This window comes from Nothobranchius furzeri, chromosome 1, assembly GCF_043380555.1.
Source record: "Nothobranchius furzeri strain GRZ-AD chromosome 1, NfurGRZ-RIMD1, whole genome shotgun sequence".
NCBI lineage: Eukaryota > Metazoa > Chordata > Actinopteri > Cyprinodontiformes > Nothobranchiidae > Nothobranchius > Nothobranchius furzeri.
The window spans coordinates 79574154-79600096 of NC_091741.1; the positions used below are offsets into that span (position 1 = coordinate 79574154).

General features: G+C 41.9%; 1 protein-coding gene across 2 annotated transcripts in view; it reads left to right on the forward strand.

Annotated features, from left to right (window-relative positions):
• The window catches only part of slit3 (slit homolog 3 (Drosophila)), a 332135-nt gene that overhangs the window by 225559 nt on the left and 80633 nt on the right, over positions 1 to 25943 (forward strand). For both annotated transcript variants that reach the window (XM_015950185.3, XM_054739263.2), the window contains 3 exons: positions 5749 to 5820; positions 11769 to 11932; positions 13379 to 13523. In XM_015950185.3, the coding sequence (XP_015805671.1) occupies positions 5749 to 5820; positions 11769 to 11932; positions 13379 to 13523 (381 nt within the window). The remainder of the gene's footprint in view (positions 1 to 5748; positions 5821 to 11768; positions 11933 to 13378; positions 13524 to 25943) is intronic.

Below are 25943 nucleotides of genomic sequence, written 5' to 3' on the forward strand. Positions count from 1 at the left end.
GTTTTGGGAACATGTTGAATGTAGAAGTTCCAAATATAATAAAATCATAAAGAGCATTTGTGAGGTTTGTCAAAATATTCAGAAGATTTTTAAGAAGAACTTTTGGCATGATCCCAGGGCTCTTGTGTTCAATTTGTGAGTTAAATTTCCTCCAAATAAAGTTACGAACGGTTGTGAATTTAGAAATATTCTCTAAGGCTCATTTCCACGTCAGTAACCTTTTTCCAGGATCTAGGGTAGTTTTGGACGACCATCTTTGACATCATGTAGAACCAGGACTAAAGCCTGGACCACGCTCTGCATTTTCCGGCTGTCACACAGTGGCAGTGGCACACGGTACGGCGCAAGATTTCAGTGAGCAAAAATCTCATTCTGGCAGGACACGCTAATGTCACGAGCACACCCAATGAAAGCATACGTCAATAATACCGACAATTAACAAAAACGACAGAAAAAAGCGTTAACACTTTTTTTTATTAGACTCTGATCCAAACTCCAAAAGGAGTGCTCCACGTGGTCCTGTCTGTAATGTTGCTGTTTCTACTCTTGTATTGTACTCCTGTCACTAGCTGCTCATGTGACTCCCTGGGTGTATTTTCATTGGTCAATTGCAGATGGGAGTTATAGGTTTTCAAGCAGTGCTTGAAGACTGCTGTAGGCTGACTTTGGTCATGAGGGTGCTCAATAAGGTGCCGCAGAGCCGGTCACGCTGAAAGACCACAGACTTGCAAGTCACCCTCACGTTTACTATTTTATTGTCACGATTCAGTTCTTGATGAGAGATTTGTCTAGGACAGCTGAGAAAACACAGTGTGGGCTGGGCTTAAAACGTACGTAGAAGAGTGCTCTTAGGGTATTCCTAAAATTACCCAGAATCTTTGAAGAGAACTCAACACTCTTGATTAGTTTACACTCCCCAATCATTCCCAGTGGCCATCTGTTAGAAATATGCAAGAAAGAAAGAAAGGAACTTTCTTCTGTCTGACAAACTTGACTGCAACACTTCATTATCTGAAAAGGTGCTGTTTAAATCAGTGGCTTCTAATCTGCTCTATAGCTCAGAGTTTTAGTGGAAATGAGACGAACCCAGGCTGAAACAAATGTGGAAGACTCAGGGTAAAAATGTTCTGGGTAGCATACTTCCTTACCCAGAAGCTTTGTACCCCGCTAATTATTTGCCGTGAATCATCAATATTTTCTTTCAGCCTTTTTTTTTTTTTTTTTTTTTTTGCATTCCCATTAGGGTCTGAGCTGCATGGTAGATTAGGCAAATTAAGCAGTAGATGTGAAGTGCAACAGTTTGTCAGACAACAGGCAGTTCCCTCAGTTTTTCCATAGGCACGTTTCTAACAGAGGAATGCAGGGGATAGTCACCTAGTCAGAACTGTCCGGTATTCCTCCACCTCCCAAAAAGTTTGAGGTCATTTCAAGGGTACCACCTCTCTATTAAAGCCATTTTCAGGTGTTTTCAAAATGGTCCTGGTGGTGGAAATGCATCAGGGAATACAAGTCCCTTGAGGCTTTACTTACAAACAACAACACATTTGTGAAAAAATTAGAATGAATTGAAAATATTATAAAATACATTTAAGACAGTTTGTGACTAAATTGCAAAGCAAAATTTTGCTGATTCAACGCATAAAACAAAAATCATTTAATGTGGTTCCAGCTGACAAGTATCTGACTTAGAAACAACATCATAGATCTAAACTGCTACAACAGATAAAAATAAACACACCAACTAAAGTTTTTTTTCTAGATGATTTAACAAAATTCTCTCTGCAATAAAATTAATTACATCCTAAAATAAAAATGCCACCAAAAGTTGACACATAAAAGCACAGTTTGAAAAGTACACACACACGAATGGTGTGCAAAAATAAGCAGTGGCCACGATATAACACGGCTCTCAACTTCTAGATTGTGCATTTCATATTTACATTGGCTTAAGTCATTCCAGTCACTACTTTATTAAGGCATGGCAATGCCGTGGGGGCCTGAATAGACTGAGTGGGAGAATAACTGACAAGAAAATTGCAGAGGGAAATTATTGTTATTCCACAATTAAATTATATATACTGGGTGGAATCACCCCTGACAGGGCTGACCATGGCGCTCCTGATGTGAGTGAGTGTGTATGTTAGAGTGAGTGTGAAACTCTATCCGTCTACCCAGGCCACTGAGGCTGTACTGGCAGGGAGGAGAATGTAGACAGAGAATCAAAAGGAGCTGGAATTAAAGAGAAAGCAAAGTAACATCAACACAGAGTGCAAAAACAGTCTATTTTAGGGCTGAGTGGGTGTTAGTAAAAACATACCAAACCCCCGGTAATCAACTTATGTTGAGCAGTTATGACGACAATAGTGGAATAAACCTGTTTTTAAGTTCTGTATTACGGTTAAACTGTACTTTAGGCACAAACATATTGCAGATGCCATGAAAAATTCTTTAATCTTGAATTCTGTCCATTTATCAGGACAAATCTGGCCCTTTCATTGTCTGAACACATTAAAAACACACTGTCAGCATTGAAAAATTAGCTGGTTTCAGAAATAAAAAATGACCGTTCAGCCGTCATTCTTTCTGTAACAATGATTCTTTGAATACACAAGGTTTCGGGTGATACGTAAAGTAAACTAGCGCTATTTTCTGTCCAGTAAAATTAATGATCTGTGAAACCTGGGCAAAATCAAAGGAAAGGGTCATGCTGGCTTCTGTTGTTATTGGCTTTAACAAACCCAGAGAAAAGGGAAGTAAGACTGTAGAATAAATGTATTTTAGCACTGGTTTTCTATTGTAGATTTATGGAAATGCTTTCGATCTTTAATACTCATTGTCAAGAATCACTTAATTCATTTTAATTGCTAACAACCTTTTTACCATACTTCAGATACATTTTTCCAAACACTTCATAGCAACACACACCTACAAAACACAATTGGCCTAATAGTTTTTTTTTCACAAAAACACATTTTCATTTGAAAATACATCAAACCTTTTTCTGTATACACTGACATTACCAAAATACTGAACATCTGACTCAGATTATGTCAAACAATAATACGTGTTCCCAGTTCATGAGGTAAATTATGTCAACCACCAGGTTTTAAAATGACTATTGTTGGCATTACAAAATTATAAACAGGTCCTTCCAAAAAAATTTGCATATTGTGATAAAGTTCATTATTTTCTGTAATGTACTGATAAACATTAGACTTTCATATATATCAGATTCATTACGCCTTTTGGGCTCGACACACGGGAGGCGACTTCGCCTTTCATCCATTCATTTTCGATGAGACATGCACGACAAAGCGATAATCGCAGGTTTCCCTCCTACTAAGCGAAACGCGAAAAATGTGCGTGTGAAATTTTGCGTTCGTCCACATGTCGTGCACAGGCGACCCAGCGACGCGATCCCAGAAAGTTGAAATATTTTCAACTTTTCATCGCTGTCGCTCAGACGAGGACCAATCAGCGGAGGTTTCATTCACTGACCAATGAGCGGACAGGATGCTCCGTACATCTCCGAGCACACATGGAGAAGTTGATTATTATTATGTTTAATATTATGTTAAGTGCCTTGAGACGACTCTTGTCGTGATTTGGCGCTATATAAATAAAATTGAATTGAATTGAATTGAATTGAATATAGTAAATCAGAAGTAAGATTTCACATAACTCTAGCAGCACCTTGTGAAACATCATAACTACCCCTTTTTAAACTCTGAACAGCTTAAATAACCTTAATTCCCTCCAACCTGACACAGCCAAACAAAACAACGGAAGTTTCGATTTCGCCATGGAACAGAACGGCTTTGCCGCTAGCCGCTGCTGCGGATCGCCTCCCGTGTGTCAGGTAATAAAAGCGACAGTGACGAATTTAGCTGATCGCGGTCGTTTGTCGCCTCCCGTGTGTCTAGCCCCTTTTATTGTTTCTAATATTGATGATTTTGGCATACAGCTCATGAAAACCCAAAATTCCCATCTAAAAAAATTAGCATATTTCATCCGACCAATAAAAGAAAAGTGTTTTTAATACAAAAAAAGTCAACCTTCAAATAATTATGTTCAGTTATGCACTCAATACTTGGTCGGGAATCCTTTTGCAGAAATGACTGCTTCAATGCGGCGTGGCATGGAGGCAATCAGCCTGTGGCACTGCTGAGGTGTTGTGGAGGCCCAGGATGCTTCAATAGTGGCCTTAAGCTCATCCAGAGTGTTGGGTCTTGCGTCTCTCAACTTTCTCTTCATAACATCCCACAGATTCTCTTTGGGGTTCAGGTCAGGGGAGTTGGCAGGCCAATTGAGCACAGTAATACCATGGTCAGTAAACCATTTACCAGTGGTTTTGGCACTGTGAGCAGGTGCCAGGCCGTGCTGAAAAAGGAAATCTTCATTTCCATAAAGCTTTTCAGCAGATGGAAGCATGAAGTGCTCCAAGCTAGCTGCATTGACCCTGCCCTTGATAAAACACAGTGGGTCAACACCAGCAGCTGACATGGCACCCCAGACCATCACTGACTGTGGGTACTTGACACTGGACACCCTCTGCCCAGTCTTCCTCCAGACTCTGGCACCTTGTTTTCTGAATGACATGCAAAATTAGCTTACAGTTAAGATACTGCAGAACCCTCAAGCTCCCAGGCCTCTGGTAGAGGACCTGAGCTTGGAAGGATGAGACCACCTGTGGAGGGCGAGATGGGATATATATATAAATATATGACACACACAAGGGTAGTTGTCTTTGCATACATGTAGGTAACGAGAGACCTGCTCTCTAGTGCTCTAGTACTGACCAGCTTTGATCTGTCTGCCAATAAAATTCCAGGGTGAGTGTCTTTGATGGAAAGTTGTTGTTTTCTGCATTTCTTCATGCTTCCAATTCGGCCTCCATGTCTACATAAAAACCACTGAAAATCAATAGGCATTGTGTTTCTTCAGCATGCTCACTGGGAGTGTGTGTGTGTGTGTGTGTGTGGTGGTGGTGGTGGTGGTGGTGGGGGGGTTATAGAGCCAGGGAAACCAGTCTTTCTTCTGCGGTAATGAGCGTTGATCTTGTTTTTCATGCTTCTTTAGGTCAATACAACATGAGACAGACTAGGGTTAGAGTTGCCACAGACTAATCATACACAGCTGTGACCTGCGTCGGAGTTTTAAAACGAATAAGCCCATGTGTGGGTCAAAGAATGAGTTGACACTTGACCAGGAGCCTCAGATGGCCTTATTAGAATCTTCTTTTACATGTTACATGATTTCATTTTTGGTCAGTGTTGAAACTGATAAAAATATTACATCTAAACTTCTAAATTCACCGCAGACGTGAAGAAAACAGACTGATGCTGTTGCTACAAAAGTAGGGAAGAGCTGCTATGACAACCCTGGTGTTCATGCAGGGTGAAAGTGCAAATAATGAAAATAGTTATTTTTGGAATAATGGAGACATGTTCTTTGGGGTGTATGTTAGGTTTTGCTCTTGTTCTGGTACCTTCACTTGCACCAACATTTTAAAACAAAGCATAATCCTTGTGAGTTAGGCCAAAGTTAAAGCATGCATGCAAAGAAGAATGTGGTTAAGTCATTCTGACAAAAGGATTTAAACCATTACAATGTTTATGTGATCATTTGGAGGTTAAATTGAAATTTGAATACACATTTGATTAATTAATCTGCTGTTCCACAAAATGTTCCTTATGTATGTTTTATTCCTTATTTCTAATAACACATGTTTGTCTTTTTTCCATTTAGCACCCTCAACAACAACAATATCACCCTTATCCCCCTGTCCAGCTTCAACCACATGCCCAAGCTGCGGACACTGTGAGTTTAACACACACACACACACACACACACACACACACACACACACACACACACACTCACACACACACACACACACACACACACACACTTAGCAGCACACTGCCACACACAAAGACAAATGCAGTGGCATGCAAAGACACACACGCACACACACACACACACACACACACACACACACCCACACACACACACTTAGCAGCACACTGCCACACACAAAGACAAATGCAGTGGCATGCAAAGACACACACGCACACACACACACACACACACACACACACACACACCCACACACACACACTTAGCAGCACACTGCCACACACAAAGACAAATGCAGTGGCATGCAAAGACACACACACACACTCACACACACACACACACACACACACACACACACACACACACACACACACACTTAGCAGCACACTGCCACACACAAAGACAAATGCAGTGGCATGCAAAGACACACACGCACACACACACACACACACACACACACACACACACACACACACACACACACTTAGCAGCACACTGCCACACACAAAGACAAATGCAGTGGCATGCAAAGACACACACGCACACACACTTGTGTAATGGTAACCGTATCAATGCCACAAGAAAGGCTTGTTTAGGCTTTATGGCTCAATCTGCTTTGATTCATTAGAAGAAGCCCACTCTATTGATGTTACTGATGTCAGCACACACACACACACACACACACACACACACACACACACACACACACACACCAAACGAACCTCAAATTAAAACATCCCCTCGGATAGATTAGAAGAGAGCTTTGATTTGTGTGTTTGTTTTTTTTTTACTTAATGAAATGAAAGAGATCTTATTATTGTCAAGGAGATTGCACAACATTTTAAGAAAGTTCCTACCCATATTCCCGTGGGATTGTCTGGGAGGGTTAAACTGGTTGCATTCCTTGTGGCCTCACTGGGGTTGAATTTCCCCCAAACCAGCATATACAGAATGGGATTTCCTCCTGAAATCATTGGAGTTTTTAATGGGCCTTTGTGTGGTCGCATGGCCCTATTTAACATTCAGGAATGGGGATTTCTGAAAACAACCAGGATAACATTTTATTTCTTTAATTGTGAGCAGCAACATGTATCAACAGCTGGTCACGCGTATCAGATTTTCTATCTTTCTTCATAGTTCTGCTTCTGCAGTGGCAATACAGCTTGAAATTAGCCTTTTGAAATTGGATTTCAAGCAGTAGTGTGGCTGCACAGTTGCCAGCAGATTGAGCGCCAAGTCATCAATATCCGATATCTTTTAATCAGCTGCTCTCGTCTGCTTCTGTTTTCTGTCATCTCTGAGTGAGTGTCTCCTCTGATTTCCTTGTCCTTTCTCGTTCTATTTCCTTCTCTGTGTGTTTATGCATCTCATTCCACATGTGTCCCACCCCCATATCTGTGTATCTCCTATCACTTCTAACAAATTATATTATTTTGCTGTCCCTCAATTTATTTCTTTTTAAATTCATTCTTCTCTGAGATGAATTGATTGTTTAATTGCATTTGTGGTCTTCTGCCTTCATTTGCTCTTTTTTCTCCAGCCTACTGGTTTTCTATTGTCTTCATTTCCTTTTACTTCTTTCCACCGTTAATCTTAGGCCATGCTCATGCACTTTTCCCAAAATTTGTAATACCTAAAGTTCAGACTCAGCTTTTTTATTTTATTTTATTTTATTTTTGTATTATCTTCTTCATTCTCAGTCTTTTTTCCCATATAATAATTTTCTCATTTTAAAATTAAATAAAATTTTGGCTTGAGAGAGTCTGAGGCCCTCCGGAGATGTGAGATTACCAAACATAGTCCTGACGAAGGCCAGTGTGGATGAAACTAGTTGACATGTTTTTATTCAAGTAGCCATGAAATAATGAAGGCATTTTTAATCATTTTTTCATCTCCTGAGTGCCTCAGACTCTAACTCAAGCCAAGTCTTCATGTCTCCACTGAAAAGCACCAGAGGTATTTTTTTACACATTTTAAGCACTCCATGCAATAAGGCATTTTTTTAAATAAAATGTTCTAAAAATGATTAATGAATCTGAATGTAATGTATTGAAATATATCTTTTTACAATTGCTGTAAAGAAGCATGCTTCATTAAGTTATTATATTTTATATCCATGTTTTTTTCCTTTGTACACTCATTCAAATGCAATCAATCAATGAATCAATGAATCAATCAATCAATCAATCCATCCATCCATCCATTGGTAAATGGCCTGTTTTTGATATAGCACCTTCTAGAGTCCTGGAACCCCCCAAGGTGCTTTACAACACAATCAGTCATTCACCCATTCACACACACACATTCACACCCTGGTGGGGATGAGCTACGATGTAGCTACAGCTGCCCTGGGGCGCACTGACAGAGGTGAGGCTGCCGAGCACTGTCCCTCCGACCACCACCAGCAGGCAAGGGGGTTTAAGTGCCTTGCCCAAGGACACAACAGCAGCAACAAACTGAGCGCGGCTCGAAACTGCAACCTTCCGATTATGGGGTGAGCACTTAACTCCTGTGCCACTGCTGCCCCATCCATCCATCCATCCATCCATCCATCCATCCATCCATCCATCCGTCCGTCCATCCATTCATCCATCCGTCCATCCATCCATCCATCCATCCATCCATCCATCCATCCATCCGTCCATCCATTCATCCATCCATCCATCCATCCATCCATCCATCCATCCATCCATCCATTCATCCGTCCATCCATCCATTCATCCGTCCATCCATCCACCAACCAGTCAGTCAGCCAATTAGTAAATTTCATTATAGAGCACTTTCCACACATGAGTAGGTGACCAATGTGCTTTACATGAAAAGAAAAATCAACTAAGATAGTAATAAGAACATACATGTAGCTCTTCAGACCAGAATCTAAATGGACGAGGCTACACAATTTACGAAATAAGAACAATAAAAACACTCCAACTCATCAGAACCCTTAGATGACAAAACATGTTTAAAACTTGGGTATGAAAAAAAAATAGACGTCATTGATAAAAAGTTAGATGGAAAAGGTTATTTTTTAGTTTACTATAGAAGAGTCAAGTCAAGAGTAAGACACAGGTCTGTGGGAAACATATTCATACACAATCTGGACGTCTCTGATTCAACAATTTAAACCAGCTGAAGAATTAGAGATCCCACTCACTGGGTGCATCAGTGGTTGTGTGTTTGTGTGATTAACATGCAAACCCAAACAATGAGACACTGCACTATAATTGTAATCACCCCAAAACTACAGCTTATGGCTGCACAAAATACAGTACACACACACACACACACACACACACATACACACACACACACACACACACACACACACACACACACACACAAGCACACACAAGCCCGCATGCACACATAGCACTTTCTACTCACCCCCTGCCTGTTTCCATTCTCCCCTGAGTTTTAATCCTACTTGTCAGTAATTAAGGCTAAGCGGGGGGTGGGCCAAGATGTGGCTATCTCCAGGCAGGGATTTGACTATAAACTGGATTTATAATGGGAGAGTGGTATTAAATCCTCCTGCCCCTGCTGCTAGCATCAATGAGACCATCTCTGTTCCATAACAGGATTTGTCCTCTGCTTTATTACAAAAGGAGGCCTGTTTCTGAAAGGGTAGATATCCCGGCTGGCATATAATATGCTGACAAGACATTCTGTTGTTCATATCTTACTCCTCCTCTTTTTTCCATCTTTCCTCAGCTGGTGCAGCCTGTAGCGTTAGCTTTGTGAAGCAACACCTGATGTTTTCTACATTTGGGAGGACCTTTAATTAAAGCCACAGGTTCCATTAAAGATGCTTGTTGGTGTAAAAGTTTTCTTTCTGTTAAAAATGTAAAGCAGTAGCCACAGCTCAGTTGCATCAGTTCATTAGAGGAGCACCATAATTAGGGATGGGGATTGATCAGTTTTTATCAATGTAAATCCTGTTGTCAATTCTATCAATCCAATTCCCTTATCAATTCTTGAGTAGGTCAATAGGTGGCAAAAGATTAATAGCACATGGACTCTTTTATCTTTCTGTTTGCACCAAGTGCCACAGCAATTTCCTAATCAGTGTTGGGAGTAACGCGGTACAAAAGTAATTAATTACTGCAATGCATTGCTTTTTGCTGTACTGTGGTAACGTAAGGCATTACAGGGAAAGAAAATGGTAATATTTACTCGGTACAATTGTCAGTAACGCGGTAATTACAATGCATTTTTAAACCCAGAATCAAGATGCGGGTTTCCTAAAAATTCAAATTGCGGGAAGCCTGAAAAAAGATCCAGTATCCACATATATGACGTCATTTATGGACTCAGCTTTGCGGGCTTTCTATGAGCAGAGAGGACGCAGTGGTAATGGTTCAAACACTCCAGCTGCGTCCAGCGCGCGGCCGCTGTTATATTCCCAAAATCGCTCCACCAAAGCAAAGTAATTTGTTTGCGATCGTTTATATCCGCCCATATTCTCTGGTACTTCATGTACTTTTCAGCTGAGTTCATAATCTGTGCCCCGGTGATTTCAACTCATTGCTGCTGGAGCGCAGCGCATATGAAGCTTTTTTATTTATTTATTTATTTCCGTTCGGTAGATCCCTTTGGCTGATTAGTTAGAAAGTAGGAAATCTAGGAAACAGTTTTTCTGGAAGACGGAGAAAACATGCAGCATGCAGGAAGGTTAGAGAGAGAAAGGGCCGGAAGTTATTCACATAAAATCAAGAAAACAAAACAAAGTGCTTGAAAAGAAAAAAGTAGGTAGATTTATCCCCAATACACATTTTTACCAGTGAAAAGCAATAATATATAAGCATTTAATATTTATACATGTGATTGAATCAGATCACCCCAGAAGTCAGTCCCACATCCAGGGCCGTATCAAGGCATTTGGGGACCAAGGCAATATAGGCTTGGAGCCCCCACCACCTCACTCCCTGCTCAGTTAATATAAGATGGCAGCGTGCTGAGACTACAAATTGTTGTTGCTTTTATTTAATAAACAATCATCTTAAAGCACTGTTATTATATCTGACTGTTTTTAACAGTCCTAGCTCAGACACCACATCACTTTCCACATACATGTCATGAGCTCACTGAGCGTCACATTACCAGATTCATATTGAAGTTGTTTTGGTGAAAGTTACTTCAAGTAATGCAAAAGTAGTGTAATGCCTTACATTTTAAAATCAGTAATATAGTAATGTAATGAATTACTTTAAAATGAGGGTAACAAGTAATAAATAATGCATTACAGTTTTGAAGTAACTTGCCCAACACTGTTCCTAATGATGTGATTTCTCTCACACATGACAATAAAACCCTTCTCATTCTGATTTAGATTCAGAGTACATGTGTAAGCTACGCAAAGCACATGGTGATGTCACTTGTTGATAAGGGACTTGTTTGCAAAAATGGCAAAAGATTCATCGGACTTGAAACAGTGGGACCCGGTTCTCAACAAGAGCTGGTTTTATATTCCCACCCTTAACCCTGATGTAGTTCAGTCATTGTAATTCTTGATCATAACTTTTGTTTCTGTCATGTAGGAATTTTGTAAATAAATTAATAAATCAAGCAGGCAAATAAGTAAATGAATAAACCTGTCGTAACAAGAACAGAATAATAGTTCCTTTCCTAGTTTTACCACAAGTCCCACAAACTCATTGTGGCTGGATTGTGGCATCATAGTCTGTTCAGCATGGGGCTGTTGCAAGAGGATACAAATAAAAGGATTACAAAACATATAATACAAAAACACAGTATTTTGTGAAGACATTGAGGCATTTCCTGTATTTTAATTTTCAGAACTGTTTCCATGATTCCAGATTTTCCAGAATTACAGGTTTAAGTGAGTTTTATCAGATGTGGCGATGTTTCTCCACTCAGCAATGATCATCTTTCCCTTCATCATTTCTCAGGCGTCTGCACTCCAACAACCTCCATTGTGACTGCCATCTGTCTTGGCTCTCTGATTGGCTCAGAGCCAGACGGGGAATGGCCCCCTTCACCCAGTGCATGTCACCTGCCCACATGAGGGCTCTCAATGTCCCAGATGTGCTGAAGAAGGACTTTATCTGCAATGGTAAGCTGACAGTAATCTATTGAAATGTCACTTTTTAGGCATCAGTCACCCAACAAGCTCTTGAATATACTTTACATTTATTATTTAGGTTATAATATGCAGTTGCAATTCCCCAACCTCCTTTCTGTCCACCTGGAGGCTGACCTGTTTGCTGCTGAAACACTCATCAGTTCCCTTCTGCTGCCTCTTGAGAAAATCCTCCATCACATGATGGACTCTAGCTCAGATGTTAGCATGCAGCTGGCAACAGCGGTCTCTCTTTCACTCCCCTTAAGCGAGCTGAAGGGTCTGAAACCACAGCAAGTGGAGAAATAGAGTGCAGCCACGCCACATTCACTGATGCTGCAGAACAAACACCGCTGCTGGCAGCTGCAGTCCAGGACAATGGAGTTGGAGTCTGTCTGAGAGATACGTGGCATCGAAATGGCACCACTGCTTTAACAGCAACCTGGGCCAGTCTGCAGGTAGAAAAATATCAGTCAGATCAGTCCTCTGGCCTCTCTGATGAGTAATGACTGAATTTGCTGAAATTTTTTTCAGTAATATTTTCAGATTCACATTCATAGATCTAAGAAAGAAAGGAACAATGGTTTTTAAAAATGTTTTCTTTTTTTATCTTGACTTGATTTTAATCTTTGTGTAAAAATGTTGTCTCATTAGCATCGTTATTACAAGCTGTGCTGTTTTAATCGTCAGATAGTTCAGGTTTTATTTATAATACTGAAAAAATGCGTAGTGTTCAGCATGTAATCAGCTAAAAAGGTCAGCAACAGATTGGTAGTGTTATCAGCTGCAGATAGTAAATGCAACGTTTACTGTCGTCTGATTCAGCTCTCTGTACTAATAAACTGTCAGCCTGCTCCTTCTCGCTATTAGCGTTTCACAGACCTCTGCTGCTCGGTCTCATTTCTCACCTTTGTGTCAAAAATATTGCTTTAGCCCCATCATTCTGCTTAAACATTTATCATCTTTTGTTGTGTTTTATTTTTTATTTATTTCGTTTTTGCCTGCCTGCATATTTCCAACCTCTTCTGTGTATTTAGTTTCTTCTTGCTCATATCTAGCAATATTTTATGTGCATATTTTTGGCCAAACAAGCAGCATCAATATTCAGTTTCTTCCTGTTTCAATATCAAAGGATTGCACAGTTTCCAGAGATTACTCATGCATCAAAAACAACACAATAACCATCATACGAGATGAAAATCTGTACTGAGGCTGAGACTAATCCTGCAAGGAGAAATTCAGATGAAATAACAACAGAAAGAAATTTAAAATATGAATTCAGCAAAAGCACTTGGCTTTAGGCAATTCTCCTCCTCGAATCCGGAACTGGGCCAATGGAAACAATCTTGTAATTACGGAGATGGAAACCAGCCTCTGATTGATTTTTTTCCTCCCTTGTCTTCGGTATTCAGTCTTATATCTGGAGTTTGCTGCCTACAGGTCCTGCAGAGATGGAGCCGAGGACTTGTGTGACCCAGGTCACCGTGTGTCCGCCCAGCTGCAGCTGTAACAACAATATTGTGGACTGTCGTCGCAAAGGCCTTGCTGAAATACCAGCAAACCTCCCAGAGGGCATCGTTGAGATGTAAGAGGACTTCATCATACTTCTGTCCCTGTAGTGTGACCTGTGTCTTTTATTACAAAACACACCTTAGTGAGGATCAAACTCAATATATCTAGCAACTGTGCACTTTCAAATAATCCAGGTTCAAACTCTCGATACATAGATTATAATCTTATCATATCATGGTTTAATTATTTTACATTTTATGTAAAAATTACAATATATTTTAGAGTTTTTGAGACTTCACAGCATCATTTTAGTGTGAATGACTAGAACAAGAAAATAAATAAAACATTTCTTTATTAAAGAGCACACATCATGCATGCAATCATGCAACCAACCTACAGTCTAACTGCATATGTGAAGAGAGTATTTATCTATTTTATAGTGTCTTCTTGTTTAAATGTCATAAATAATTCCCATCTCACCTTCCTGAATGGCGCTTGCATGGACGTAGACATTTTTTTTTCCATTTGAGCTAACAATAGGGTAGAGTGGAGCCAAGACCAAAGCTATTATTATATATAAATATAAATTATATGGAATTTTATGGAATGACATTGGATAAAACTTTAGGAAACTGGGGTCACTGTGGCTGGAATAAAACTTATTCTTGATTGTTTTTATTTTTATCTACACAAAACACACCAAAAGATGGCAGAGAAATCCCTTTTAGATGCTTAGATAATCACATGATGTGTAAATGCAGCCATTTTCTGCTCATTTTTTGCCCTTGCTCTTATTGTCTTACTTTTATCGCATCATCTAAGCAAACAAACCCACATGCAAGCACACATACTAACACACACACACACACACACACACACACACACACACACACACACACACACACACACACACAGAAACCCAAACATCCCACCAGGGACGTGTTTGATATCCGTATTGATCGCTGTCCCCTGCCTGTTTTCACAGAGGACAGCTGCTTGATTGCTCTGTGACTAAAGGAGCAATTCCTCGTCACGTTTCGACACTAACACTGCAAAACTTTCTCAGCATCAGTGAAGATACTCACTCAAGAGAACAAATGCACACACATGCAAATGAGTGCCTTTTGTTTGAACAAAAAGGAGACAGACACAGTTGTGAATGTAAACATAAATTAACATTCTCCAAGGAAGGGAAATGCAACAGACAAAGTTAATAGCATTTTGTGTGAAATCACAAGGACACACCAGCAGAATTAGCATTGGATCAATTATGATAAATGTTGCTGCTGCAGCCAGAAACAATGGAGTTTAATAGGATGATGTATCATCAACCCTTTAATGGAGACAAAGTCATCTTTCTGGATGTCAGTGGTGAGGATCACTGCCAAAATGTGAATCTGTGTGGACCTGCAGCGGTATCTTTCAGGTGTTACGTGTTTATTTGATCCGTCAAGTCTAATCTAGAGGTTGCTTAGCCACTTCATGTTCTTTCCAATGTGTTTGCTTTATTATAACATGCTGTGAAATATGTGTGAATAAGATGTCAAGGTGTATGCATGCTCCTTTTATTCATTCCACACACGTTCACCTGCCAGACATATCTTGTTTAAGCTGAAGAATCCTTTTTTAACCTTATAGATTTAAAAAAAAACATTCTCTCCTTTGGTATCGATCCTTTAAGCGTCTTTGTCTCAACCTTATTTACCTTCTCTCTAATATAATTTGTGATTTGATGTGTGCGCAGATTGTCCTTGTCAATTATTTCTTCATGCTTGATTTATTTTGACCTTTTGGTTGATTTGAGGCGTGGATTGCTGGCAGAGGAATGAGTTGCTGAAATGTTTGAGGCCAGGAAACAGACACCTGTCACCCCCTTGGACTTGTATCGGGTAGCTGTCACAAACTGAACGAAATTGCTTTTATTCCACAAGAATTTCATCAGAACTCGTTGTTGAGCGGAGGTAAAACTGATCGAGAGAGGAAAGGAAAGGAAAGAAAAGTGGAGGTAAAGAGCTGGACAGGGTGGGGACAGAAACAACAGCATGCAAGGAAGAAGAGGGAGTGGATTAATTTTCATTTATCATTGTGACAGCTGACCCTGTGGCTGGCCTTGGGACCCCACCACATCCTCCTCCTCTAATTTCCTTCTCCTCTCCCCTGTTGTTCACACTTTTCTCCTTTGTCATCCCCCTTCCTTTTTATGTATCTCTTTCCATCTTTCCTTTTCTTTTTCCCCCTTAAGATATTATATCGCCAGCTCGTTTCCCTTTTACATCTTTTACTTCCTGGAGCCTCACATCGTTTTGTTTTTTTCTGCAGCAGCCAACAGCAAGGTGACTTAAGGAATTCATCCAAATTTATTATTTAGCTAAACCACACACAAAAAAAAAAAAACTGAACTACAGTCAATTTACCCCAGAATTGACAGTGTGTCTGTGGGTTCCCACATGGTTATAGATTCAAATTACCAGAATGGCGTAAAGACTCTTCCTTCCTTCTAGGAAGAGATATGTTGGATATTCCCATCTGTGTGAAAATGTTAACACTGTACAGATATATTCATCAATATACTTTATATTTACTGAGTTTAATTAGTATTTTTTTAAAATAATACATAGGAGCTCCAGAAATGGACTCATAGAAATAAATATGAACTTTAAAACAAAATGTTGATTTGATGTTTTTATTATACAACGTAAAACTTGTTTATCATGTTTAACACACGTTTATTCGTTCATTTTTGTTAAACAGTGGCATGTTTTTACATTTGTGAAATATTTTATATTTATATGTGTTATTATCTTCTGTATTTTTGATAAAAATGATCAGAACCAGAGAGCTTCTATTGTGACTGTGGAACATGCAATGAAATTGGACATCACTCAAATGATGTATTTTGCAAAACAGATCAAATTAAAGCTGCAAGCAGCGTCGTTCGGCCCTCGCAGCTCCGCGCCGCTCCGGCCTGGCCGGCAGCCCGGGGCACCAGGGCACGTCTGGCAGAACAGAAACGTCAACCACCCCGACACCAGAAACCGCAAATGGCCTCCTCGTCCGCACCTCACCCTGACTCAGCATCCCCTCTGAGCTCACCATTAAATTGAATTGTAAGGTTACGGCGTTACGCCAGAATTCGCCATGGCATCAAAGCCCCTCCCTATCTGGAAAGCTATCAGATCTGAATGGTCATTACAGCATCATGAAGACCGTGCATGACCTTAGTGTCATGTTGACTAAATTAGAGGGGACAAATATGGGCATTTCAGCATAAAACAATAGACTTCCTGTATTCAGGGGGCGGGGCTTAGGTGATGTCAGCTGTCCACATTGTCATTGTTTAAAGATATGGTCAATGATCACACAGACAAAGTTCGAAAAAGATCTGATCATGCACATGGGAGTTATTAAGTCAAGTAAAGTAATGGCGAAAGGTCAAAGTTTGAGACTTAGCCACGCCCACACCTTTCAACTTTTGAAAAATCCGACGGTTGAATTTTTTCTCCTATGTCTTAAGAGTAAATAGCAGAAGTTTGAAGGCGATTGGTGAAAAGGGCAACGGAGCATCACTCTCCAAACAACGTGTGCCAAAACAACTAAATCGCGTACTTGGACCAAAATGCCCGACTTCCTGTGCGACTTTGCACTTGGCTCCAAGAGACTTTTTTGTAGGTCCGGAGACACCTCATTAGTGTACCAAATTTCGTAATCCTCAGTCAAAGAATGGCTAGGGGCTGACAGTTTTAATGGTCCTAGGGGGCGCTATTTCAGAAAAATGGCCACGCCCACAAATTTTAGCTGTCCATTTCTATTGGGGGTCAGACTAGGATCACTCACAACAAATTTCGAGGTGATATCTCGATAACTTAAGAAATGAGAGGCAAACGTATTTCCATGGCGTGATGGCGATTTTCGCCATGCTCCCAAAGCCCCGCCTTTTTTCAAAACCTTCCAGTACTGAAGACAAAGTAACCTCAACTTGTCTACTGCTGTTTGCCACAGAATCCTGGTGTTTGGGTAAAAGGAGTCCAGTAGGGAGCTGTGAAAAAGAGTGGCGTGGCGACAGGTCAAAGTTTGAGGCTTAGCCACGCCCACATCTTTCAACTTTTGAAAAATCCGACGGTTGAATTTTTTCCCCTATGTCTTAAGAGTATATAGCAGAAGTTTGAAGGAGATTGGTGAAAAGGGCGACGGAGCATCACTCTCCAAACAACGTGTGCGAAAACCACTAAATCGCGCACTTGGACCAAAATGGCCGACTTCCTGTGCGACTTTGCGCTTGGCTCCAAGAGACTTTTTTGTAGGTCCTGAGACACCACATTAGTGTACCAAATTTCGTAATCCTCAGTCAAAGCATAGCTTGGGGCTATTAGTTTAAATGGTCCTAGGGGGCGCTATTTAAGAAAATAGGCCACGCCCACTAAATTCAGATATCTATGTCGCTTGGGGGTCAGACTAGGATCACGCACCAGAAGTTTCGTAGCAATATCACGATAACTGAAGAAATGAGAGGCAAGCATACTTCCACGGCGTGATGGCGATTTTCGCCATGCTCCTGAAGCCCCGCCTTTTTTTGAAACCTGCCAGTACTGGATACCAAGTGACCTCAAGTTGTCTACTGCTGTTTGCCAGAGATTCCTGCTGATTGGGTAAAAGGAGTCCAGTAGGGAGCTGTGAAAAAATGAGTGGCGTGGCGACAGGTCAAAGTTTGAGGCTTAGCCACGCCCACACCGTTAAACTTTTGAAAAATCCGACGGTTGAATTTTTTCCTCTTTGTCTTAAGAGTATATAGCAGACGTTTCAAGGAGATTGGTGAAAAGGGCGACGGAGCATCACTCTCCAAACAAGGTGTGCGAAAACCAGTAAATCGCGTACTTGGACCAAAATGGCCGACTTCCTGTGCGACTTTGCACTTGGGTCCAAGAGACTTTTTTGTAGGTCCTGAGACACCACATTAGTGTACCAAATTTCGTAATCTTCAGTCAAAGCATGGCTTGGGGCTGACAGTTTTAATGGTCCTAGGGGGCGCTATTTCAGAAAATAGGCCACGCCCACCGGATGTTCACATCAGATCTTTTGGGGGGCCAGACTAGGATCACTCACAAGAAGTTTCGTGATGATATCTTTAGAAATGACGAAATGGGAGGCAAACGTAAGGCCACGGCGGTACGCCTGACTTCGCCGCGCCGCCACAGCCCCGCCCTCTGCCGAAAACTCACATAATGTGACACCAAGCAACCCCCACTTGTCTTGAGTTACCAGCTACAAATTTGTGGTGATTTAGTGAAATGGGGCAATTTGGGACCTTTCACAGTAAAACTTAACCTTTTTGGTCCTGAGGGGGCGGGGCTTGTGTGATGTCATCATGCGACCATTCAATTTACTTTGTGAGGTGATGACGAATGACCACAGAAAGTTTGGTAACTCTATTCCATTCAGTTATGAAGTTATAGCAATTTAAAAAATTTTGGCGAGTAGTCAAACTTCGAGGCCTGGCCCCGCCCCTTCAGTATTTACGAAAAGTCAATTTTATTGTCTCATTTTGTTCGCCCATCTCTTCTGAGCAATTTTACAGAATTTTTGAGATGATCGTGCAAAAAATGATCGAGCAATCCAATCAGAAACGGACCCTAAAAACGGCCAAAACGGCAAAAAATCGCCATTTCAACCCAAAATGGCCGACTTCCTGTTTGATATTGACCATGCTTGCAAGAGACTTTTCTGTGCGGACTATTGAGTACTATAAGTGTACCAAATTTCATAACGGTACGATAAACTAAGCTTTATGGAGAGGGTTTTTTTTCATTTTCTAGGGGGCGCTGTTCAGCCAATTTCTTTGCGATTTTTTTGGGACCTTTAAAATATCAAATTTTTCACCAGGCCTGACAAGTATGCAAAATATTGTGAGTTTTGGGGTATGTTAAGGTCCCCAAAAAGCCATTCAAAGCGGCACCGGAATAATAAATAAAAATAATAATTAAAGCTGCAAGCAGCGTCGTTCGGCCCTCGCAGCGAAGATGCTCACCCTCCTTCCGCACCCCCTCCGCTCCATCCCCGATGCTCTCCAAACCCAACTCCCCGCCGCTCCGTCCTGGCCGGCAGCACGGGGCACCAGGGCACGTCCACGGACTGAAACGTCCACCACCCTGACACCAAGAAAAGCTAACAGTCACCTCATCCACACCTCACCCTGAATCAGCATCCCCTCCGAGCCTACCATTATATTACATGTCTCACCACTAGGGCATACTTTATCTTTAGCACACTGTTGGTGTGATGACACAGACCAACTTTAGTGCTTTTTTGCCCATATTTATTAAAGTTTTCGAAAGTTAAAGTTATCTAGGGGGCGCTGTGATCAATTACAGAAAAATCCCATTGAGGTCAGCTTTGGTTGACAAGGACAGTTTTCTGTTATTTTGGCATCAAACGGACGTTGTGTGTGTTATCTAAAGCCAGTGAGCTGAAAGGGGCGGAGCTACAGGGATTTGAATCAACAACCACATCAATGTGTTTGGTGCAGTCACGTGATGTCACAAGCCAAGTATAATGCCATTCTGACTTTGACTTTAGAAGTTAATAAAGTTTGAACCCATCTAGGGGGCGTTGTGACCATTTACAAGTAAATGCCATAGAGGTCATCTTTGGTCATCAAAGATGGTTTTCTGTTAATTTGGAATCAATCAAACGTTGCATGGGTCATCTAGAGACAAAAAGCTGTAAGTGGGTGGAGTTAAAGTGAATTGAACAAGTGATCACATACATGTGTTGATTGCAGATGTGTGATGACTCCCACAATGTTTGATGTAGTTTGGAACTTTTTTGCAGAAGTTACAAAGGTTTTTTGTATCTAGGGGGCACTGTCCCAAATTTAAGAATTATTCCATGAAGAAGTTTGTAGGTTGATGACAGTCATTTGTGTGCAGTTTGGTGTGAATTGCATCATGCATGTGTTATTAAGGGCCTAATATCTGTCAGGGGGCGGAGCTAAAGCAATATCAACAACTTACCACAGGACTGTGGTGGGTGCCATTGTGTGAGTACACATAGCAAGTTTGGTGCAGTTACGACCTCGTCTGTAGGAGTTATTACAGTTTTAATGGTGTGTAGGGGGCGCTGTGGTGACATTACACAACTTTCACCAACGGTGTGTGCCTCGTTGAATAAAGGGCATGATTGTTGATTGCCATGTTCAGTCTCGGGCAGATCGGAGGTTGTTAGTGGAAGTTACAGTCAAACGTAAGGTCACGGCGTCACGCCAGAATTCGCCGTGGCATCAAAGCCCTTCCCTTTCTGAAAAGCTATCAGATCTGAATGGTCATTACAACATCATGAAGACAGTGCATGACCTTAGTGTCATGTTGACTAAAGTAGAGGGGACAAATATGGGCATTTCACCATTAAAAAATAGACTTCCTGTAGTCAGGGGGCGGGGCATAGGTGATGTCAGCTGTCCACATTGTCATTGTCTTGAGATGTGGTCAATGATCACACAGACGGAGTTTGATATAGATCTGATCATGCACATGGGAGTTGTTAAGTCAAGTAATGTAATGGCGAAAGGTCAAAGTTTGAGGCTTAGCCACGCCCACACCTTTATACTTGTATAAAATCCGACGGTTGAATTTTTTCCTCTATGTCTTAAGATTATATAGCAGGAGTTTGAAGGTGATAGGTGGAAAGGACGACGAGACATCATTCTCCTAATAACGTGTGTGAAAACCACTAAATCGAGTAATTGGACCAAAATGGCCGACTTCCTGTGCGACTTTGCACTTGGCTCAAAGAGACTTTTTTGTAGGTCCTGAGACCCCACATTAGTGTACCAAATTTCGTACTCCTCAGTCAAAGCATGGCTTGGGGCTGACAGTTTTAATGGACCTAGGGGGCGCTATTTCAGAAAATAGGCCACGCCCATTTGATGTTCACATGAGATCTTTTGGGGGGCCGGACTAGGATCACTCACAAGACGTTTCGTGACTGTATCTATAGAAATGACGACATGGGAGGCACATGTATGGTCACGGCGGTACGCCTGACTTCGCCGCGTCGCCACAGCCCCGCCTTCTGCAGAAAACACCCATAAAGTGACGTCAAGCAACGCCAACTTCTCTTCAGTTACCTGCTACAAATTCGGGCTGATTATTCGACAGGGCGAATTTTGGAAAATTTCCCAGTAAAACTTGACGTTTTAAGTCCTGAGGGGGCGGGGCTTGTGTGACATCATCCAGCGACCATTCATTTGTCTTCGGGGGGCGATGACGATTATCCATAGAAAGTTACTTTAACTGTAATTCTTTCATTTGTGAAATTATAGCAATTTGAATTTTTTTGGCGAGTGCTCGAACTTTGAGGCCTGGCCCCGCCCCTTCAGTATTTACGAAAAGTCAATTTTATTTTCTCATTTGAAGCGTCCATCGCTTCTGTTCGATGGCACACTATTTTTGAGACTATGGTACGAAAAATGACGAAACTGTTCAACCAAATATAGACCCTAGAAATGGCCAAAACGGCTAAAAATCGCCATTTCAACCCAAAATGGCCGACTTCCTGTTTTATATTGACCATGGTTGCAAGAGGCTTTTTTGTGCGGACTGTTGAGTAGTACCAGTATACCAAATTTCATAACTGTACGATAAACTAAGCTTTATGGAGAGGGGTATTTTTCACTCTTTAGGGGGCGCTGTCGAGCCACTTTTTTATCAACTTTCACATCGCCAGTGAAATACGTAAATTTCACGCACTTTCTATATTGGGCCAGAATTTGGTGACTTTTTGGATATGCTAAGACCCCCTAAAGGCCACCCAAAGACGCGGAAGAAAAAAGAAAGCGTAATAATAATTAAAGCTGCAAGCAGCGTCGTTCGGCCCTCGCAGCTCTGCGCCGCTCCGGCCTGGCCAGCAGCCCGGGGCACCAGGGCACGTCTGGCAGAACAGAATCGTCAACCACCCCGACGCCAGAATCCGCAAATGGCCTCCTAGTCCGCACCTCACCCTAACTCAGCATCCCCTCTGAGCTCACCATTAAATTGAATTGTAAGGTTACGGCGTTACGCCAGAATTCGCCATGGCATAAAAGCCCCTCCCTTTCTGGAAAGCTATCAGATCTGAATGGTCATTACAACATCATGAAGACAGTGTATGACCTTAGTGTCATGTTCACTAAATTAGAGGGGACAAATATGGGTATTTCAGCATAAAAAATAGACTTCCTGTAGTCAGGGGGCGGGGCTTAGGTGATGTCAGCTGTCCACATTGTCATTTTTTACAGATATGGTCAATGATCACACAGACAAAGTTTGAAAAAGATCTGATCATGCACATGGGAGTTATTAAGTCAAGTAAAGTAATGGCGAAAGGTCAAAGTTTGAGGCTTAGCCACGCCCACACCTTTCAACTTTTGAAAAATCCGACGGTTGAATTTTTTCCCCTACGTCGTAAGAGTATACAGCAGAAGTTTGAAAGTGATTGGTGAAAAGGGCGACGGAGCATCACTCTCCAAACAACGTGTGCGAAAACCACTAAATCGCGTACTTGGACCAAAATGGCCGACTTCCTGTGCGACTTTGTCCTTGGCTCCAAGAGACTTTTTTGTAGGTCCTGAGACACCACATTAGTGTACCAAATTTCGTAATCCTCAGTCAAAGCATGGCTTGGGGCTATTAGTTTAAATGGTCCTAGGGGGCGCTATTTAAGAGAATAGGCCACGCCCACAAACTTCAGCTGTCTATTTCTCTTGGGGGTCAGACTAGGATCACTCACCAGAAGTTTCGTTGCGATATCACGATAACTGAAGAAATGAGAGGCAAACGTATTTCCATGGCGTGATGGTGATTTTCGCCATGCTCCCGAAGCCCCGCCTTTTTTCGGAACCTGCCAGTTCTGGAGACCAAGTAACCTCAAGTTGTCTACTGCTATTTGCCAGATAATCCTGGTGATTGGGTAAAAGGAGTCCAATAGGGAGCTGTGAAAAAAAAGAGTGGCATGGCGAAAGGTCAAAGTTTGAGGCTTAGCCACGCCCACACCTTTCAACTTTTGAAAAATCCGACGGTTGAATTTTTTCCCCTGTGTCTTAAGAGTACATAGCAGAAGTTTGAAGGCGATTGGTGAAAAGGGTGACGGAGCATCAATCTTAAAACAACGTGTGCGAAAACCACTAAATCGCGTACTTGGACCAAAATGGCCGACTTCCTGTGCGACTTTGCACTTGGCTCCAAGAGACTTTTTTGTAGGTCCTGAGACACCACATTAGTGTCCCAAATTTCGTAATCCTCAGTCAAAGCATGGCTTGGGGCTGGCAGTTTTAATGGTCCTAGGGGGCGCTATTTCAGAAAATAGGCCACGCCCACAAATTTCAGCTGCCCATTTCTATTGGGGGTCAGACTAGGATCACTCACAACAAATTTCGAGGTGATATCTCGATAACTGAAGAAATAAGAGGCAAACGTATTTCCATGGCGTGATGGCGATTTTCGCCATGCTCCCGAAGCCCCGCCTTTTTTCGAAACCTGCCAGTACTGGAGACCAAGTAACCTCAAGTTGTCTACTGCTATTTGCCAGAGAATCCTGGTGATTGGGTAAAAGGAGTCCAATAGGGAGCTGTGAAAAAAAGAGTGGCATGGTGAAAGGTCAAAGTTTGAGGCTTAGCCACGCCCACACCTTTCAACTTTTGAAAAATCCGACGGTTGATTTTTTCCCCCTATCTCTTAAGAGTTCATAGCCGAAGTTTGAAGGCGATTGGTGAAAAGGGCGACGGAGCATCACTCTCCAAACAACGTGTGCGAAAACCACTAAATCGCGTACTTGGACCAAAATGGCCGACTTCCTGTGCGACTTTGCACTTGGCTCCAAGAAACTTTTTTGTAGGTCCTGAGACACCACATTAGTGTGCCAAATTTCGTAATCCTCAGTCAAAGTATGGCTTGGGGCTGACAGTTTTAATGGTCCTAGGGGGCGCTATTTCAGAAAATAGGCCACGCCCACCGGATGTTCGCATCAGATTTTTTGGGGGGCTGGACTAGGATCACTCACAAGAAGTTTCGTGACGATATCTTTAGAAATGACGAAATGGGAGGCAAACGTAAGGCCACGGCGGTACGCCTGACTTCGCTGCGCCGCCGCAGCCCCACCCTCTGCTGAAAACTCCCATAAAGTGACTCAAAGCAACCTCCACTTGTCTTGAGTTACCAGCTACAAGTTTGTGGTGATTAAGTGAAATGGGGCAATTTGGGACCTTTCACAGAAAAACTTGACCTTTTTGGTCCTGAGGGGGCGGGGCTTGTGTGATGTCATCATCCGAACATTCAATTTACTTTGTGGGTGGATGACGAATGACCACAGAAAGTTTGGTAACTCTATTCCATTCATTTATGAAGTTATAGCAATTTAAATTTTTTTGGCGAGTAGTCAAACTTCAAGGCTTGGCCCCGCCCCTTCAGTATTTACGAAAAGTCAATTTTATTGTCTCATTTTGTTCGCCCATGTCTTCTGAGCAATTTTACACAATTTTTGAGACGATCGTGCAAAAAATGATCGAGCAATCCAATCAGAAACGGACCCTAAAAAGGGCCAAAACGGCAAAAAATCGCCATTTCAACCCAAAATGGCCGACTTCCTGTTTGATATTGACCATGCATGCAAGAGACTTTTCTGTGCGGACTGTTTAGTACTATAAATGTACCAAATTTCATAACTGTACGATAAACTAAGCTTTATGGAGAGGGTTTTTTTTCACTTTGTAGGGGGCGCTGTTCAGCCATTTTCTTTGCGATTTTTTTGTGACCTTTAAAATATCAAATTTTTCACCAGGCCTGACAAGTTTGCAAAATATTGTGAGTTTTGGGGTATGTTAAGGTCCCCAAAAAGCTGTTCAAAGGGGGCACGGAATAACAAAAAATAATCAGAGCAAAAACAAGAGGCCTTCGCAGCGCTTTCGCTGCTCGGGCCTAATTAAAGCTGCAAGCAGCGTCGTTCGGCCCTCGCAGCGAAGATGCTCACCCTCCTTCCGCACCCCCTCCGCTCCATCCCCGATGCTCTCCAAACCCAACTCCCCGCCGCTCCGTCCTGGCCGGCAGCACGGGGCACCAGGGCACGTCCACGGACTGAAACGTCCACCACCCTGACACCAAGAAAAGCTAACAGTCACCTCATCCACACCTCACCCTGAATCAGCATCCCCTCCGAGCCTACCATTATATTACATGTCTCACCACTAGGGCATACTTTATCTTTAGCACACTGTTGGTGTGATGACACAGACCAACTTTAGTGCTTTTTTGCCCATATTTATTAAAGTTTTCGAAAGTTAAAGTTATCTAGGGGGCGCTGTGATCAATTACAGAAAAATCCCATTGAGGTCAGCTTTGGTTGACAAGGACAGTTTTCTGTTATTTTGGCATCAAACGGACGTTGTGTGTGTTATCTAAAGCCAGTGAGCTGAAAGGGGCGGAGCTACAGGGATTTGAATCAACAACCACATCAATGTGTTTGGTGCAGT